Source organism: Eschscholzia californica, unplaced genomic scaffold, assembly GCF_041429995.1.
Source record: "Eschscholzia californica isolate CP2 unplaced genomic scaffold, dmEscCali1.0.p SCAF_2, whole genome shotgun sequence".
Taxonomy (NCBI): domain Eukaryota; kingdom Viridiplantae; phylum Streptophyta; class Magnoliopsida; order Ranunculales; family Papaveraceae; genus Eschscholzia; species Eschscholzia californica.
The window spans coordinates 10,364,668-10,381,469 of NW_028238309.1; the positions used below are offsets into that span (position 1 = coordinate 10,364,668).

Here is a 16,802-nt window from a genome sequence, read left to right on the forward strand (position 1 = left end):
TAAGTAGAAGATAATACATTAAACATAAAAACCATTCTACATTACAGAAACTAATGACTATCCCAAGAATCAGAACTTGCTAGTTTTGAGTGCAACAAAATCGCCTACGTAGTTACAAAAAATGGAGAAGACAAATCAAATAAAACCTCGAGAGTTCAAAGTCGCAAAAGAATTGATGGATCGCCAAATCTTTGCCAGTTCACTGCATAAATAAGTCATGCTTATTCACAAGTAAGAAGTACAAAATTCCACTTACAAGAGGCAATAATATTAGGACCGACTCTGTCAGAAATTGATCCGAGTTGGTTTGAGGAATTTCTTTCCACTTTTTGAGGTGAAATTTGAAGCCCGGTGAACTTCAACAAAGAACTTCACTTTCTTGTCCTTGAGTTTTTCTTATCCAGTCCAATATCTCATAACACTCGTCACGAGAAACAAAATGTCTGAAAATGAAAAGATTCTATTTATGAATCGAAGTTTCTTAAATGACAGAACTAATAGGTTTTGATTGATATGTACCTATTTTTACTGCGATATGCGTTTAGAATAGAAACTTCCTTGCGACTCGTTAAATCTTTCTTCATTCCAAGTGATTCAGGTACCACCACATTTCCACTTTGGTCATGATATGCCTCGCAGATAAAGTCAAGCACTTTCTCCTGCATGTATTAACAAAAACTAATTACAAGAGGAGAAAATTTTGAAGCGCAAATTTAAGACAATGCGCGCATAAAATCAAGAACCGAAATCAATCATAATATAGAATCTATTAAAAATTATAATCAATTGAATAGTATAATAAAGCACATTAATATTTTATTTGAGCAGAAAAATAGTAAATGAATCTGCATGTAGCTCAACCCACACACAAGAGAAAGAAGTTTGTCTTATTCTAATTGATAGTAAGCGAAAAAAAATGATCACAAGGAAAATTCCTGCCAAAAGAACAGAATGAAGTTGACTTACAATGGGTTTTGAAGCGTCAAGCCAGTGATAAATAAGCTCATTACGGTACCATGTCATTTGCCGTTTAGCAAAATTCCTGCACACCAATTATGTGGGAATAGTTAATGAAAGTGGTTTTGTCTATATTACGTGCAAAATAGAAAAAAGTGAGCCTCTCCCATTATTTTCATATCCGTAAGTGTTAAAAGAAAAGAAGGCCTGGTTCCAACAAAATGTGCATTTTATTACTGGGGAGCCACAAATGTTGGACATGTTAAAGAAAGAGAAAGGTCAATAGACACGCAAAAATAGATGTCACCTGCTTTACAATTTTTAAACTAGACATCTCCATCCTAGTTAAGCAAACTCAGTTTGTAACAAAACAAAAGGCGGATTCTAATCAATAGGTCGCCAAAATAGAAACCTAAGTAGTTACTAATACTAATTGAATGAAATCTTACAAGCGAAAAGATCATATAAGCTCATTCTTACATCTAGTTCAGATCGCCCTTTACTAGTTGCAAACTTGTAACAGGATAAAGGAACAACATTATTTTTGGACGTCGATCATGATTGTTGGGAAGCTCACAACAAAAGCAATATTACAAAAGTAATTCTTTTTCACACATATAATAGTAAATAAGTGGAATTCAATGCAGTATAGGAAATATGACTAACCTAGATGCTTTCTGAAATCCTGATAGGAATGAGAAGAATTCCCCAGGAGAGCTCCTACCCCCTTGTTCTCGACAATGCAGTAGGTACTCCATCGCCTGACGATCCATATAAATGTGATTAATCGTTAACTTTTATATGCTCGCAATTACCAAAAACAGGTGAGAACAGCTACTGCTATTTATAATGCAATAAAGAAACAACCACCAACACAGCTCAAACATGAAAAGAATCATCTTTCATCAATTTGCAGACCTTGAACGTTTTACACACTAAACCAAGATCGAATAGACTTGAATGACATAAAATCATATAATTAGAAGTTTGAAACTTGTATTGCTGTATATCAGAACCAGAAATAAGCAGCAAGGATCAAGGATATCTATACTATTTTCATAACCAGGAATTACGTGTAACCATGTAACTAGTTCATGTAGTGTACTTTTGTCCATTAATAATGAAGTCATACATACTTTTATAGTTAATAAGAATGTTGAAATTTTCCCACCATGTCTCTTCACATTACAAGTTCCTAAGGCTAAGACACATAATTAACTATTGAAGGCAAGAGATGTTGGTTACTTGCTCAAGAACCAAACTGAATCTAGATGACATACAAAGTTTTTTCTTATTAGAAATGCATATTAGCAACAATGCAATGAGTGGGAGAGAAGGAAGAAGAAGAAAAAGAGTCAAAGAAACGAGAGATACCTGTCTATAACCAATTGCCCGACTAGCAGAATGTGAGTTCGGAAGAAGACCCATATCAAGAAGCCTAGCAGCTTCAGTGAGGATACCATCAGGTCCTACACGCAGGGAAAAGTGTCACGAGAAGAGCTACTACTAACAAAGATGACATTCGAATTTGAACCAATTGCCCAAATGGAAGAAGTCTAACTTGTACTAGTTGTTTTTAGAATACAAACATCAGATGGTAAGATTTATCCTGAAAATGTAACAACTCTTTGATTTCGTGTCTTTCGGTGTGAGCAGTGTTCTCTTCACAATATGATTTGTTACCCACAATTCCAAATACAACTTTTTAGTCAGAAGGGAAACAAATTTCTTTTTCTGTTGATAGTCCGTTAGGGATATATTATGATTGGGAAAGTTGTACAGAGTCCAAATAGGTGAATGAGTAACATAGAATTAAACAGAGAAGATGGTAATTGTTAAAGCAAGCTTTGTAAGACATCAGCAATCGCTGCACCTAAAATAGGAATGATAGCTGCACCTAAAATAGGAATAATAGCTGCACCTAAAAATAGGAATAAAGAGTTTTCCTGAATAATGTTCAACTTGCCTAGCTGCTAACCTGAAGTTTGTAACTCAATTAAAGTAAGGACCAATTATAGTAATTAGTGGAGGATTCGGGTAACTGAATCTTCAATACAAATTTAAAGCTGTTTAAATATACCAAGTGTTGTAACTATTTTATGCAACTGAATCTTCAATACAAATCTAAAGCTGTTCAATTATACCAAGTGTTGTGACTATTTTATGTGAGACATACAAGTAGTCAGAAGTCAGGGCCCCGGATGATTTCAATTCCGTCATATTTGTATTCCTTTCTCTAATACAAGTAGTCAGAAAGTGATAGTAGGTAGTCACAACTCCGAATCTAAAAAACTTAGGTGATGACATTTCAATAAAGTGAAGGCTCCATGTTAGACTAATATGGAGAGGTAGGCGAGAGCAAATCCTTACATGCCTCTGTCACCAGCCGCACAAACATAAAAGACTTGATGCCATATCATGTTAATACACTTATAAAGCGAACGCCATGGAATTTCAATCAAGTGAGTAAGGCTCCATATAAGAGTCATATGGAGGGGTAGACAAGGGCATACTTATCCTAGTTCTTTAAGAATCCAAAGAAGCAGAAGGGTGAGTAAAGACTGTGAATTAAGGTTGACTTTTGTATCAAAATCTTCAACAAAGCTCTAAACTTATACAACTAATGGTGATTTCTCCGTTAACATGCTTTTCCCGTTGCATATCTTGTTTTTTAACATCAAACCCGACATGGACAAACTAATATTTTCCGTAATGTTGAATATTTGATGTGATAATAATGATGATAATAATAATAATAACACTAATAATAGTATATGATAGTCTGAAAAGAGAAATACAATACCTGAAAGCATATCTTCACACCGGAGATCGATCATTCGATAAAGATCCAACCTCTGGCTTGAAAGGAAGAAGCAAATAAACTCGTAGTCCAGTTCCTCCGAAAGTATCCCTCCAAGTTCATCACCAGATACATTGCCATCAGGGTGGTTGCCTGATCTTACTGATTCATACTGTTGCCTAAAAGAATCATAGGGGACCCGAAACGCAGATGGAGGAGATCCACTAGCCTGAAATGTCAAGCAATATGTGTAACTCATGGATAACAGAAGCATAAAAGTAAATCTAGACACACTATACCCACAAAGGAGTAGAATGGCGTTCGAAGTTCATACTAAAATATAATGACAGAAGTGTTAAAAGTTCAATCATCTATTTTTTCAAAAGAACTACAGCTTAATTTCATGAAGAGAAAAATGTGTATAAAAGATAAAAGTATAAAACCAAGCCTCATTTGATAACACTGATTCATGACCTAGGAAAATTATTCTGCATTATCCGAAGTTCATACATCCAGCAGAAAATAATGAGAAATTACCTTAATAATCTCAAGGCTGCGTCTTAACCTGTACCAATCATTGACAGCCAAATCTTGAGCCTTTGGGTCACCAGCTTTTACAACTAACTCTACAGCAGCATCCCAGTCCTCACTCTTTTGTAACTCACCAAGCTCCAAGTGTACTTCAGAAACAATCTCTGCAGATGCCTTGGGAACGTCTGGCTTTCCATATATATACCTTTTCAGTTTAATCCATTGGTATGAAGTCAATAACTAGAGATGTGATACAAGTTTGACTTCTCTGTTAAAATATGTATTACTATACAAATACTAAGCAACATAATCACATAAGAGACTTCAGAAACCATGGGTTGAAACTGGATATTTCATATCGAAAGTAGAAAAATACCAATATATAGTTTTCTTTAAAGCTGTCACTCACTTAGCTATTAGAATTGGAGCTTTTATGTTAGGATCTGAAGTTCTGAACTTTCACAAGGTAGGTCCCACAAGGATATTAAAACAAAAAAAGTAACACTAACAGGATTCCCGATGTCAATACTATATGTATAATGTATTGTTGCAATTTTTTAGACTTCTAAGATCAGCACATAAAGAGTTGAGTATAGTTGATGTTGAGAAGGTAAGAATGTATATAAAGTGGTTATACATCTTTTTACACACGGCCTATTGCCGTTTTGTACTAATAGTTGCAGAATATTAAAGAAATAGTTGAAGATCAATAACCAAGTCATCCTTCATTAATGTTAAAATGTCGAACAAAAGAGAGGTTTATTAATACAATATCAAGGACCACAAGATATAATACGACGAGAGTCATGTGACTTGTCGCATATCACATCAGAGCAAACATGACAATTGCTTATTTTTATAAGTGGTGAACTGAGAAGCTACACATAGCTGCATAAGTTGTACACTTGTGATTCTATATATTTGCAGAACAGTAGAAATTGAGCATTTCGAATAAATTCAATAGTTAATGTTTTGATCCATACCATCTTAAATATAATCCTGTCCCTCCAGCGACTATTGGTATGTGGCCATTTTCAAGAATATCTTGTGTACATTGTCTTGCATCCTCAAAGAATTGCCCAACAGAATATTCTAGAGGCCAAATACAATCCAACACCTAATCGGTATCAAACAAATTACAAATGTGGAGCAAAATAAAGAATAATGGATTAGGAAAAAACAAAAGAACGACCAGTGACCACTAATAATACAAGCAGAACTTAAGCTGGTAGGTATCTCTCTTACATGGTAATGCTACAAAGTACAAACATTTAGTAGCTTTCTCACATGTTTACTGTATTTTTTAACAGGGAGAAGAGGTAGGTGTCTCTCTGAGATGTTAATCAATGCCAATACTTGTTAAGTGATAAGGGAACATCAATCAGAGATTCTGATGTCAGAGCAACTATATTCCTTTCATATTATTGAGAAGCCCATCCCAAATTCTAATAAAACATATTTCACAACACATCCCGGCTTAAAGGTCCAGTCTTCAACTCTTCATTGAACTTCGCACTACAAAATTATATCTGCTGGTTCAGAATAATAAATTATACCTTCCGATGGTGGTAATAGGTCAAGCAGATGATGTGGGACTTCCTGTAAAAAATAATCAAACAAGAGTACTTCAAATAAACAACAAATGATAAACTATTTGTAGTCAAAGAAGATAGTTACAGCTCTATCATCAATTTGGATAAAACTTCAAAAATATCAGAACATAATATATGATTTAGAGGAATGGTTACATAAAAGCAATCAAATAATGTCAATCCTAGCTAGCATTTTTTTTTAGAAATCTCAATAAGATTTATGAGTATCTTATTTGTTCAATCTGAGTTACTTGAGTGTGTTTTGATGGAATCAAATATGCAAACCAAGGGGAGAACTAGAAGATGAAATCCCATTAAACCCCAATCACATGATTTATGAGTATCTTATTTGTTCATTCCAATTCTTAATCTACTATCTCGGACAAACCTAATTTCTAAACCTACGCTTAAAATACTTCTTGACAACTACTCCAAGATCAAAATCGCTTAATCACTTAATTAAAAGTGCCACTCTGGTCGTATCGCAGAGAAATCAATCTAAACAAATAAGAAGAAACGAGTGCAGTCAGACGAGGAACCCAAACCTCAATATTCTTCTACATAAAAACTGAAAGACCATTCGTAAGCAATTTCAACCTCCCCATACTCATTAGGGGTGTGTCATACATTTTTCGAGCTTACTTCTATCTCGAGTACAAACTTTCTCTATAGTCTATCTCGAATCCGAAGTTTTTCTTTCTTGAGTCCAAGCTAGTATGGTGATGATACATATGCTTTATCTACAACACTCTAAGACATACGATGTTCAATAATTTATTCGCAAGAAGTGGTCAAGACTTATGAACTAATACAGAATCATAATTCATACATTGACTAAAATAAATAATTACTCATTTTCTACAGCACTTATAAATGATTGAAATATATCAACAAATTTAGTACCTTTCTATCACTCAAGGAAGGCTTAGCAGATCCAATGTCAAGTCCTTTATAGACCTAAAAAAATTGAAATCAAAACCTAAATGCTAAACTAATAAGTGCTTCAAAAAGAATAGATAGAGAAAGAAAAGGGTTTCTAGAGGAGAGAGAGAGAGAGAGAGAGAGAGAGAGAGAAAATGCTAAACCTGAACAGAATCTGCACTGATGATTTCTCCATTAAGCCTCTTTGAGAGCTCTAAAGCAAGCTTGCTTTTGCCGGCGCCAGTAGGACCGGAGATGACAATGACTTTCTCTTTTTTCTTTTTGGTGAAGCAAGTACTGGATAAGGTTCGCCGCCGGTATGTCGGGAACTGAAGAGTTTTGAATGGAAGTTGACCGGCGGTGGAAATGAATCTTAAACCCCAAGCTCGGAACCCGATTCCGCTACTCATTTTGTGGGAGACGAGTAAAGAAAAGATCAGACAATGAATTCAACTTATCTTTCCGCGGGGACAGTAAATTGGATGAGAAATTTCTTTAGGGTTATTTTCCAAAAGGACCCCTACCTTATGACCAGCTTCCCGCGTAGCTCCCTAATTTATCAAAAATACCGAGATGACCATTTTTCAACGTTTTCGTGAAAAATCCGTTAATTTTTTATTTTCTCTCCAAATTATCCCTATGTGTGTGTCAGTGCATGCCTTTTGAAAATGATAAATCAATAGAGATGGAGGAGGAAAACCTGATGAAATATAAATGGAGGTGGTGGTAGTGGTAGTGGTGGGATGAAAGGAGGAAGAAAAGAAGGAAAGAAATGAGAAAAGTGGTGGTGGTGGCTAGAGGTAGTAGTCGGAGTTGGTGGTTGGAGATCAGAAAAAGATGAAGTTTTGTCGTCCCGGGATATTTGACAACATATGCTTTCTCTTCAAACTTTTATACTCAAGAAAATTTGACAAAATTCACCATTTCCTTTTTTAAATTTGTATCCGGAAAATTTCTCGTTTCCCTAAAACACTGGCCTTCTCATAATCTCCAATCGTTCGTCTCTCCTCCATTCTCTCTCCTGCTTCATTTCAATTGGATATCGATAATGTAATAGCTGGAATATTTTTTTTATCCTAAATTTTGTGAGTCTTAAAGTTGATAGAGTTGCTTCTTTTGTTGGTCGAGCTTTGATAAAAAAAAAAAGAGATTTCAATGTTGTCGAGGAAAAGAAAAATGGTAACTTCAGCCATTTCGATGATTTAATTGATACTCATCTATGATGTTTGGATGTAGAACTGATGCTCATCTTAATGATGTTAATATTGATTGTTATGAAATTATTTTCAGAAATACAAGTAAAGAGGGATAGAGATAAGAGATACAATGTCCTTAGAGCATTATTCGCCCCTTCTGGATCGAGATTCTTGAAGGTTACAAGGCAACTTGCGTTCTATGATATGACAAGTCTTTTGTGAAATTGAAAGCGTAAGAAGACATTCAAATTAACAACGCATTATCCGACATAGTTTTTACATTTCATAAAGAAAATTAGTTTGAAGTATATGCAAAATAATGCAGCGAACATGATGCCTTTTTTTGGCCGAAAAACTCACCGGGTAGGAAGAAGAAACTAATGTTAGAGAGAGAAATGAATTTTAGAGAGAGTTGGCTTTACCGACACTCCGAGAGAGAGGGACAACGATACGATGAGTTTGGATGTGACGAAATAGAATGTTTAGAGTAGATTTAGTGAGCTAATTTGAAAGGCAACGACAATAGGGTTATTTCTTTAAAAAAAAACTCTACGACAGGGTAATATCCGCTTGTAGTCATTAGGGGTTTTATTTTGGGCCTACCGCCCTACCCTTATGACCTCTTACTAGAATCGTTAGCATTAAGATTTGAACTTGCAAAGGAAATACTCAGTGAACTTTAAATATTAAATCAGTTGAATCCTACAACTATTAGTATGTTTTACAATTCTTACACCCCACAATCTCAGTATCAGATTACCTTAAAGACAAAAAAAAAAGCTAACTAGAAAACACCCTGTATGAATACTTGAATGATTTTAATATAAAAACAGTGACAATTTGAATGTAGAAGATTTGATGTTTATAGGATAAGAGCTGCATAAAGAAGTTGGTTCCAAGTATCAGGTAGTCCAGGGAGACACCAATGACTACAATCCATGCCTTTACGCACACCACCATAACCCGATGGATGTGCGTCTTTTCTTAATTGAGAGAGCGTAGTTATGTCGAGCAAATATACTGGATTTCGTATTCGGCTCAAGACTTTGTTCACCACTACCGTTGCTGCTGGCAGACCGTTCGGATATGTTGATCCAACAATTGGTTGTTTTTGCCCATTACAAGTTCTTGATGGTTCATTCCACTCCTTTCCCCTTGTATTTGCAAATAAACACATATGTTAATTAGTAGCTTTGGGATGGATTAAGCTTTCATTTTACAAAATTTCATTTTGGTTTTGATTGGGTTGGACGGGTAATGTTTAGATGGGCTTCAGTCTTAGCCCAAAACCTATAACATTGATGCAAGGGAAATTCTATAGGCACCCCTCATTGCCCTCGTCTTCAAAACTTGGGCAGGCTATGTAATTTCTTAATTTAGAGCTCTGTACTCTAGTGAACTGGGCCTACCTCACTTGGTTGTCTCATGGGCCGGAGCTAAGTGAGCTTGACGGTCCCTTTCTTGGGAAGTAGAATAACCAAGTCGAGTTCGGTTTCTGAAATCAAGGTTCGAGCTGCGTACCATGGACCAGGCTACCCAGTAGGACCCAATTTCCAGGCCCATATCTACGTATGAACTTTATGTTCATTTTTTTTTTTGTTGAAATTGAACTTTATGTTCATGAATATGAAACAATTAAAGAGTAAATGAAGGTGCTTACAGGTAATGGGTAGGGGAGATGCCTTGGAAGAATACTTTTGTTTTAGAAGGGTCAATGTTTCGGTCAACCCATCTTGACCAGGTAGTCAAACCTTTATAAAATGCAACCAGTCTATTCATGTCTTTGTACAGTTTGTTTCCTTCTTGCATATAATCCCATCTGCATTAGCAACCCATAGATTTCTCATTAGGATATGAAACATGCCACAACTATGCAAAAGAAAATTATAATAATGGTTGTAAGAGAGTAAGAGGTATAGCTATGTAAGCTAAAATAATATTAAATTATATAACTGTTATTTACATTAGAATCTTTTAAAGACTAAACACTGTTTTGTTTAACTAAGTAATTTACTTTCGCTTTAAACTTTAAACAGATAGCTTTTTCGTTAGATGCGGATAAAAGTTATATGTCTAGAAACGACTTTTATTCTCTTTCTAACAAGATATACTTTTAATACTTTTTGTTAATTTTTTTTTTCGATTTTCTGCTGATTGAGTTTGCAAATGTTCTAAACTCGATTTGCTGAATGCAATTTCCAGTATCAGTTCGTGCAAACTCGCTTTGCAGAATGAGAATTCGGTTTGCAGATCTTGCAAAACAGCATTTGTAGAATGAAAACTCAGTTTGCAAAATATTTATTGTTTATTAGACTAAATACTCTTCGATTTCTTCATTTATTTCTTTTTTAGAATAGAAAAAATTTGCACCAAAATAGATCTACAAATTGGACATACAACAAACGAATATCAAATTCTCGGCTTAAGAGTTCCATAACTTTGGATATGGTTTTACATATTCGTTTCGTAGCTCCGCATATTGGTTTAGGGCTTCCTTTCAGAGCGAGAATCATAGGTTCAAAACTTCCCTCATCTCCGAACAACAATTGGTTTTATGCTTAACCTTTCGACCTAAATAACCATTTCATATTGTTTAAGTTTATTCCATCAATAGTTACCCCCTTAATAGTTAGTTTGATTACTTACGGTTGACTATTGCCTGTGTGAGTCCACCAGTGCCAGGTGTTGAAGATCAACATGTCCATACCCATCCAAGCATTACCATTGTTGATGGAATCAAGCTTCAAAACTCGTCCAACTTTTTCTCCCACCATATCTACTAAGTATGGTGTCCGATACACCATTACTGAAACTTTGTAATCCTGATAGATTGACACGTAATCTCTATGAGATGTTGTAACAAAACAATAGGACATTATATGACAAGTATTTAAAAGGACATAAACGATAGTTGATTTCACATTTGTGAGATATTCCAAAATGTGAAATTCTATTCAAATTTGTATTTTCATCCAATTCCTTTATGGAATCTAGGTAGTGTTATAATATGAGTCCTTACTAATCTTCAAATTCGGATGTGATATTTCAATACGTTAACAATAAATATCTGTACGATCGTATTCCGTTATACTTTTCTATTTTGAAAGAAATAAACTCAAGGTTTATATTGATCGATGTGATCACAATAAGTGCATTGAGTTCAATATCACATTTATGTGATATTGAACTCAACGCATCCACCTCGAGTGTCAATCCATGTTCAGATTTCAAATAGCTCATCGATTCAGCACACATATATAGCCATATTCAAAGCAACGACCCTATATTTGGCAAATTAGGTGGTATTAGTATAATAAAATCAGAGTTCTGACTATTATTTATTGTTGTTTTGAAACTCATAACAATGCTTTTTTTATTAACATCAGAGGTATATGAGTATTATAACATAATACTATAACATGATATTGTAATAGAGAATTACAATCGAAATCGAAAATAACTTAACAGAAAGTTATATAATGAATAAAGGACATAGGGCGATTAGTCGTTCTCCTTAAATCAATAGTCGCACTGTATTTTGAACCAACAATAATACAAATTGCCCCCTAATGTACAACTGTCTCATCGTTCTGATATGAAAGTTCTTCATGATAAAAAATCAAACAAACTCTTATAAGCAATATGAATTTCGTATTGACTCTTTTTCTCTAATACTAGTTACTTCGAAAAATTAGTAAAAGAGTCTGGGTTATGAATCAATTTACAGACGGGGAAGAACCACGGGTTAGACTTGTGAGACCCCAAAAAACATTCACCAAATACCAAGGTCGGCCCAAACATTTGGGAGACTCCAAACAACGTTAAAAATTGGGGACTATATAACGCTTAGAAAAAATAAAATTCTAAAAAGTGTTTAATTATGGATAGAATTGAACCCTTCATTTCTTACACATAACCTAAAGCCTTATCCATTAAGCTACAACTCAAGTTGTGTCATAAAACAGTTTAAAATATTATTATTGTTTTGACAATTGACATAGAAATCCAAAATATTAGGCCCTCCGTCATGTTGGGGTCCAAAATGGCCGCTTTGGTTGCTTTGGGTCCAGACCGCCCCTGCCAAACATACCTTCAAATCACTGACAGAAAGTCGTCGACCGACGACTTCTCCCTCCCATTCTCTCTCCCCCCCCCCATTCTCTCTCTCTCTCTCTTCTTTCCCTCTCCCTTTCTCCATCATTCTCTCTATAATTTTCGACGAACGGAATGGTCCCGCCGGAACCCTTTGTCTGATTTTCCAGACGAAGCAGTCTAGGTTTACCAAACGAGGGTTCGGCCCCTTCGCCGGAGCATAGAAGAGAGTATAAAGAAACAGAGAGAGACAGAGAGAAGAGAAAATATAGAGGGATGAAGAGAGATACGACGACCGGAGTTGTGTTGGAGGTGTCGTCGGAGTCGATGGTAGCGGAAAGGGAAGATGGATGAGAAGAATATAAAAAAACACATTAAAAATAAGTTGTGTTCGAAAAAAAAAACAAAAGTTTTAGGGGGGGTAGTGGAGCGGGACTTTCACAGACTTTCATAGACAAAATGTCCCGTAGACATTTCAAGACATTTCGGATGAGTTATTATAGACAACATGTGTTCATAGACATTTTCAAGACATTGAGAGTTTGTAGACAAAATGTCTTTATAGACATTTTAAGACATTTGATCCATAGACAAAATGTCCTGGGGACATTTTAAGATCTTGAGTCCATTGACAAAATGTGTAATGCATATTATATTTGTGCTAATCAAAAATATATTTTTCGACTTTTGTAGACATCTGTGAATATTTGTGGACATTGATGGACATTTGGTAGACATTTATTATTTTAATATTATTATTATTATTTAATCACATGAAATAATATATTAATACTAACATTTCAAAAATATATTTTTCGACTTTCGTAAACATCTGTGAATATTTGTGGACATTGATGGACATTTGGTAGATATTTATTATTTTAATATTATTATTATTTTTTAATTACATGAAATAATATATTTATACTAACATTTCAAAAATATATTTTTCGACTTTCGTAGACATCTGTAAATATTGTGGTAAATATTGTGGACATTGATGGACATTTGGTAGACATTTACTATTTTAATATTATTATTATTGTTTAATCACATGAAATAATATGTTTATACTAACATTTCAAAAATATATTTTTCGACTTTCGTAAACATCTGTGCATATTTGTGGACATTGATGGACATTTGGTAGACATTTATTATTTTAATATTATTATTGTTTAATCACATTTGGTAGACATTTATTATTTTAATATTATTATTGTTTTTTGATCACATGATGGACTTCAAATGTCTCTTGTTTTTTGAAAGACATTTTGGCTTCCAAATTTGTCCCAAATCCTTCACAAATTCATCAAACTATGAAGTCCACCAAAGTCTGGGACATATTTTGTCTACAATCGAATGCCTCGGACTTTCATAGACTCTCAAATGTCTGGATTTGAATGCCTCAGACTTTCGTGGACTCTCAAATGTCTGGATTTGAATGCCTCAGACTTTCGTGGACTCTCAAATGTCTGGATTTGAATGCCTCAGACTTTCGCGGACTCTCAATAGTCCGCGAAAGTCTTGCTCCACTACCCCCCCCCCCCCCCCCCCCTTATTTCCACCCAAAATATGGTATCCCAAAAAAATATACTTATTTCCAAATGGAGGTAGGTAGAGTGTACATCAAACATTTTCTATGTCAGTGTGGTAGGGTAATGAGTACCTTCCGGGTCATAGATGAAACTGAAGTTTGGAGTAAAAGTCAATGCACGTGAATAGTGAGAGAGAGAAAAGCAAGAGGAAAAGCTGAACCGACAACACGGGGAGATTTTGGGTGCAGTTACATTGTTGTTTGAACAGCTCAAATTAATTTAGGCATGTTCATGGCTGTATTTATGTGTCCTCTTTGAAATTTTGAAAAAGGAAACAAGAGGTCAATTTTATTTCATCTCTTTGTATCATTTCATTACGAAGACTAGGACCACAAAATTTTAAGTATTATGATCAAAATAGGAAACCAAGAGAGTTAACTAACATTCCGGAGATATTTTCGAAAAAAAAATGATACTTGGCCAGAAAAAAAACTTGACTACCCCGAAGTTGATGGATGACGTGATTGATTGATCGAGTGGGAGCAAGTATTAGAGAGAAAAGATACCCGGTCAATTCCATCCGACTGTGTCAGCCATCAAGTTGGGTCAACTAGCTTTTTCGAGTCAAGCACAACGATAGGTTATCATGACGAATGGGATATCTCCCTCATCGCCGATTGCACTCATTAGTGGTGGGATAAGTAAAGGGAATTTTAGGCTACTCCTCACCACTAATGTCCAATTAAAGATACTCTTTCACTTACAAAGATCTCTGGTTCAACTACTAGAAATCGTTATATTTCTGTTAGTTCTCACACGAGTTGAAAACAATGAGAATGCATGCCCCTCGAAACCCTCTTATCCATCCTCTTCTCTTTGATTTTTTTTTTCTCATTTTCATCTTCATCACGTCTCTCCTCTTCGTCTTGATCTTTACCATCGCCATTGTCACCAACCACCACCACCGTAGGGTCAAACTAGTGAGTTATTCCAGGGGTTAGAAAATCATTTTGTATTCTTAAGGGGCCAAAATAGCGAATTAGTCATATCGAGGGGGCCAACCAAGAAATTGACCAAAGAATAAACTTTGAATTCAAATCTTTTTTGAGATATTATTTGGACCATGTAAGGTCTTTTGATCCCTTTCCCCTTAAATTTTGCCACCATTAGAAATTTTGTATGAAAACTCAAATATTTGGCATTTTTTGAGCCTAACACGTGTATTTTTTTTTTCTTTCGGGTGACGTGGAGCACGTGTGGTTTTTTTTCAAGTCTATCAGTGGGTACTAGCTCTCGTCATCCAACTCAAAACCAATTGACAATGAGTGGAGATGACCTAGACCTTATATTCTTGGTTGGCTAGATACCCACTCTCCAATGTTGGGCTAAACTATACAATAGTACTTGTAGTTTTGTTGGTTTACAGCATATATAAAAATTTTAAAAACAAAAAAGAGGTTTTACCACAAAAACACTTGTCCATAAAAGTAGATTAACTACAATATCCTTCTACAATAAGAAAGTATTTAGTAGAAGTTTGTAGTTTAATTTCCAAATACCAAAGAATGATAGCACTAAAAAGTTACTAGAGATGTCCAAAAGATGAAAGATATTTTATAAGAAACACACAAACAACACATCACTCTAATTAGCAGCAATTATCTTGGTTGGATTTGTTATAATCAAAGAAAGACAGAAGGAAACCATTAACTAAGAAAATCTTAGAGAGACAGAGAGAGAGTGAAGAAAAGGAGTCTAGGCCTCAAATCATTTGCTCTAAGTAGTATTAATTTGCTCACTCATAATTATCGAGCGTCTCTCTCAGTATACCGTTTCAAAAAAAAAAATTTAAAAATTAAAATCGAAAAAGTTAACGTACCTCAAAAGTAACAGACTGAATCGAATCTTTCTTGACTAGAGTAGCCTTTACATTAGGAACTGAAGCATGAATCAAACAAGTTAAAGATTGCCATTGATTCATACTCAATGAGTCCCCCACAAACATTATTTTCTTCCCTCTCCATCTTTTCAAGAAATCCACCCCATTAAACCTAATTCAAAACCCAAACTATCATTTAGCATACAAATTTAGTTTTAGAGAAACAGAGAGAGTAGAGAGAGTAGTACCTTGGCAAATCACAAGAGTTAGGTTTCCACTTGTATTTGAGGTACAGTTTATCAGGCCTGCCATATTTTTGACAGTCAAATCCTGGATCTATGAAAGGACATTGTGATGAATCATAGAGTGGGTATGAAGAATCATAAACCCAACTTCCTCTAAAAAAATCACATCTACTCCTTACTACCCTTTTTTCATCAGTACCAGTACTACTATTACTACTACCCAAACTACTCAAATTTTGAAGTAACTGTTCACTTCTTACATGTTTTATTACAATTGAAAGTAGAGAGAGAAAGATTATTAGTACTTGGGATTGAAAACCCATCTTGGATTCTGATCCAAATTTTTTGAAAAAAGAATCTCTCAACTTTATATAAAAGCAAAACAGAGTTGAGTTGTTAAGAAAAGTATTCCTCCTCTGAATGTCTTTATATAGACATAGAGAGAGAGGAGAAGAATGGACAACCTCTAATTAGAGCCTCTAAAAAGAGCCCAGTGAAAAGCTTTTAGGCCAACCCATTTACCTAGTGTTGTTGTAGTCTTATAAGAGAGGTTGTTAATGGATTTTTAGGATTTTCCATTTCTAAGGTTTTTGTGAAGAGGTATAAACTTCTTTAGATATTGATCTAGGATGAAGCCGAGAAAGAGAGAGATGAGGTCGGTGGAGCCGAGAGAGAGAGAGAGGTTCGGTTAGTAACCGAGAAGGAGAGAGGGAGATCGAGTGATAGTGAGATAAAGATGGAGGTGATCAAGTACAAAGAAGTAGTTCAATTCAAATACACCAGAAGAGAACTTAACTCGCAGGCGGACAAGCTAGCAAAATGGGCAAGAAAGAAGAATAGAAGCAAAACGTGGAATAATATCCCTTGTATTTTAGTTGATAAATATTATAATAACGTTTATTCCAATTAATGTATGGAAAGTTCTACAAAAAAAAAAAAAGTACAAAGAAGTAGTTGGTTACAGTTAACAGTTCTTCTCTTTGTATTGATAACAATTGAAGTATACACGAGTGGTTTATATATATAGGAATACAATGAATATAGGGTTTCC

The 16,802-nt window shown here is 34.9% G+C and overlaps 2 protein-coding genes across 2 annotated transcripts; both read right to left on the bottom strand.

The window, feature by feature from the left end:
- Nucleotides 1-7,390, bottom strand: IPT9 (isopentenyltransferase 9). Its single transcript, XM_086663877.1, has 11 exons — nucleotides 6,966-7,390; nucleotides 6,784-6,837; nucleotides 5,845-5,887; nucleotides 5,272-5,380; nucleotides 4,295-4,493; nucleotides 3,761-3,986; nucleotides 2,332-2,426; nucleotides 1,624-1,718; nucleotides 967-1,042; nucleotides 520-659; nucleotides 1-443 (listed from the first exon to the last, which is right to left on the bottom strand). The coding sequence occupies exons 1-11, from the start codon at nucleotides 7,209-7,211 to the stop codon at nucleotides 359-361; spliced, it is 1,368 nt and encodes a 455-aa protein (XP_086520003.1). The 5' UTR covers nucleotides 7,212-7,390; the 3' UTR covers nucleotides 1-358.
- Nucleotides 7,391-8,663: 1,273 nt separating this feature from the next.
- On the bottom strand, nucleotides 8,664-16,517 carry LOC147556127 (protein trichome birefringence-like 39). Its single transcript, XM_086663878.1, has 5 exons — nucleotides 15,755-16,517; nucleotides 15,507-15,678; nucleotides 10,644-10,819; nucleotides 9,658-9,816; nucleotides 8,664-9,151 (listed from the first exon to the last, which is right to left on the bottom strand). Exons 1-5 carry the CDS (start codon nucleotides 16,072-16,074, stop codon nucleotides 8,860-8,862), a joined length of 1,119 nt encoding a protein of 372 aa, XP_086520004.1. The 5' UTR covers nucleotides 16,075-16,517; the 3' UTR covers nucleotides 8,664-8,859.
- Nucleotides 16,518-16,802: the final 285 nt, after the last annotated feature.

What these genes read in the sequence shown, in the direction of transcription:
- IPT9 (XM_086663877.1), bottom strand. Translation starts at nt 7,211, where the DNA reads ATGAGTAGCGGAATCGGGTTCCGAGCTTGGGGTTTAAGATTCATTTCC. An exon ending in GGGCAATTGGTTATAGACAG is followed by an intron (nt 1,719 to 2,331) that starts GTATCTCTCGTT and finishes ATGGATCGTCAG; the next exon opens with GCGATGGAGTACCTACTGCA. An exon ending in GGATTTCAGAAAGCATCTAG is followed by an intron (nt 1,043 to 1,623) that starts GTTAGTCATATT and finishes ATTGGTGTGCAG; the next exon opens with GAATTTTGCTAAACGGCAAA.
- LOC147556127 (XM_086663878.1), bottom strand. Translation starts at nt 16,074, where the DNA reads ATGGGTTTTCAATCCCAAGTACTAATAATCTTTCTCTCTCTACTTTCA. An exon ending in AACTCTTGTGATTTGCCAAG is followed by an intron (nt 15,679 to 15,754) that starts GTACTACTCTCT and finishes GTTTTGAATTAG; the next exon opens with GTTTAATGGGGTGGATTTCT. An exon ending in ATCTCCCCTACCCATTACCT is followed by an intron (nt 9,152 to 9,657) that starts GTAAGCACCTTC and finishes TGCAAATACAAG; the next exon opens with GGGAAAGGAGTGGAATGAAC.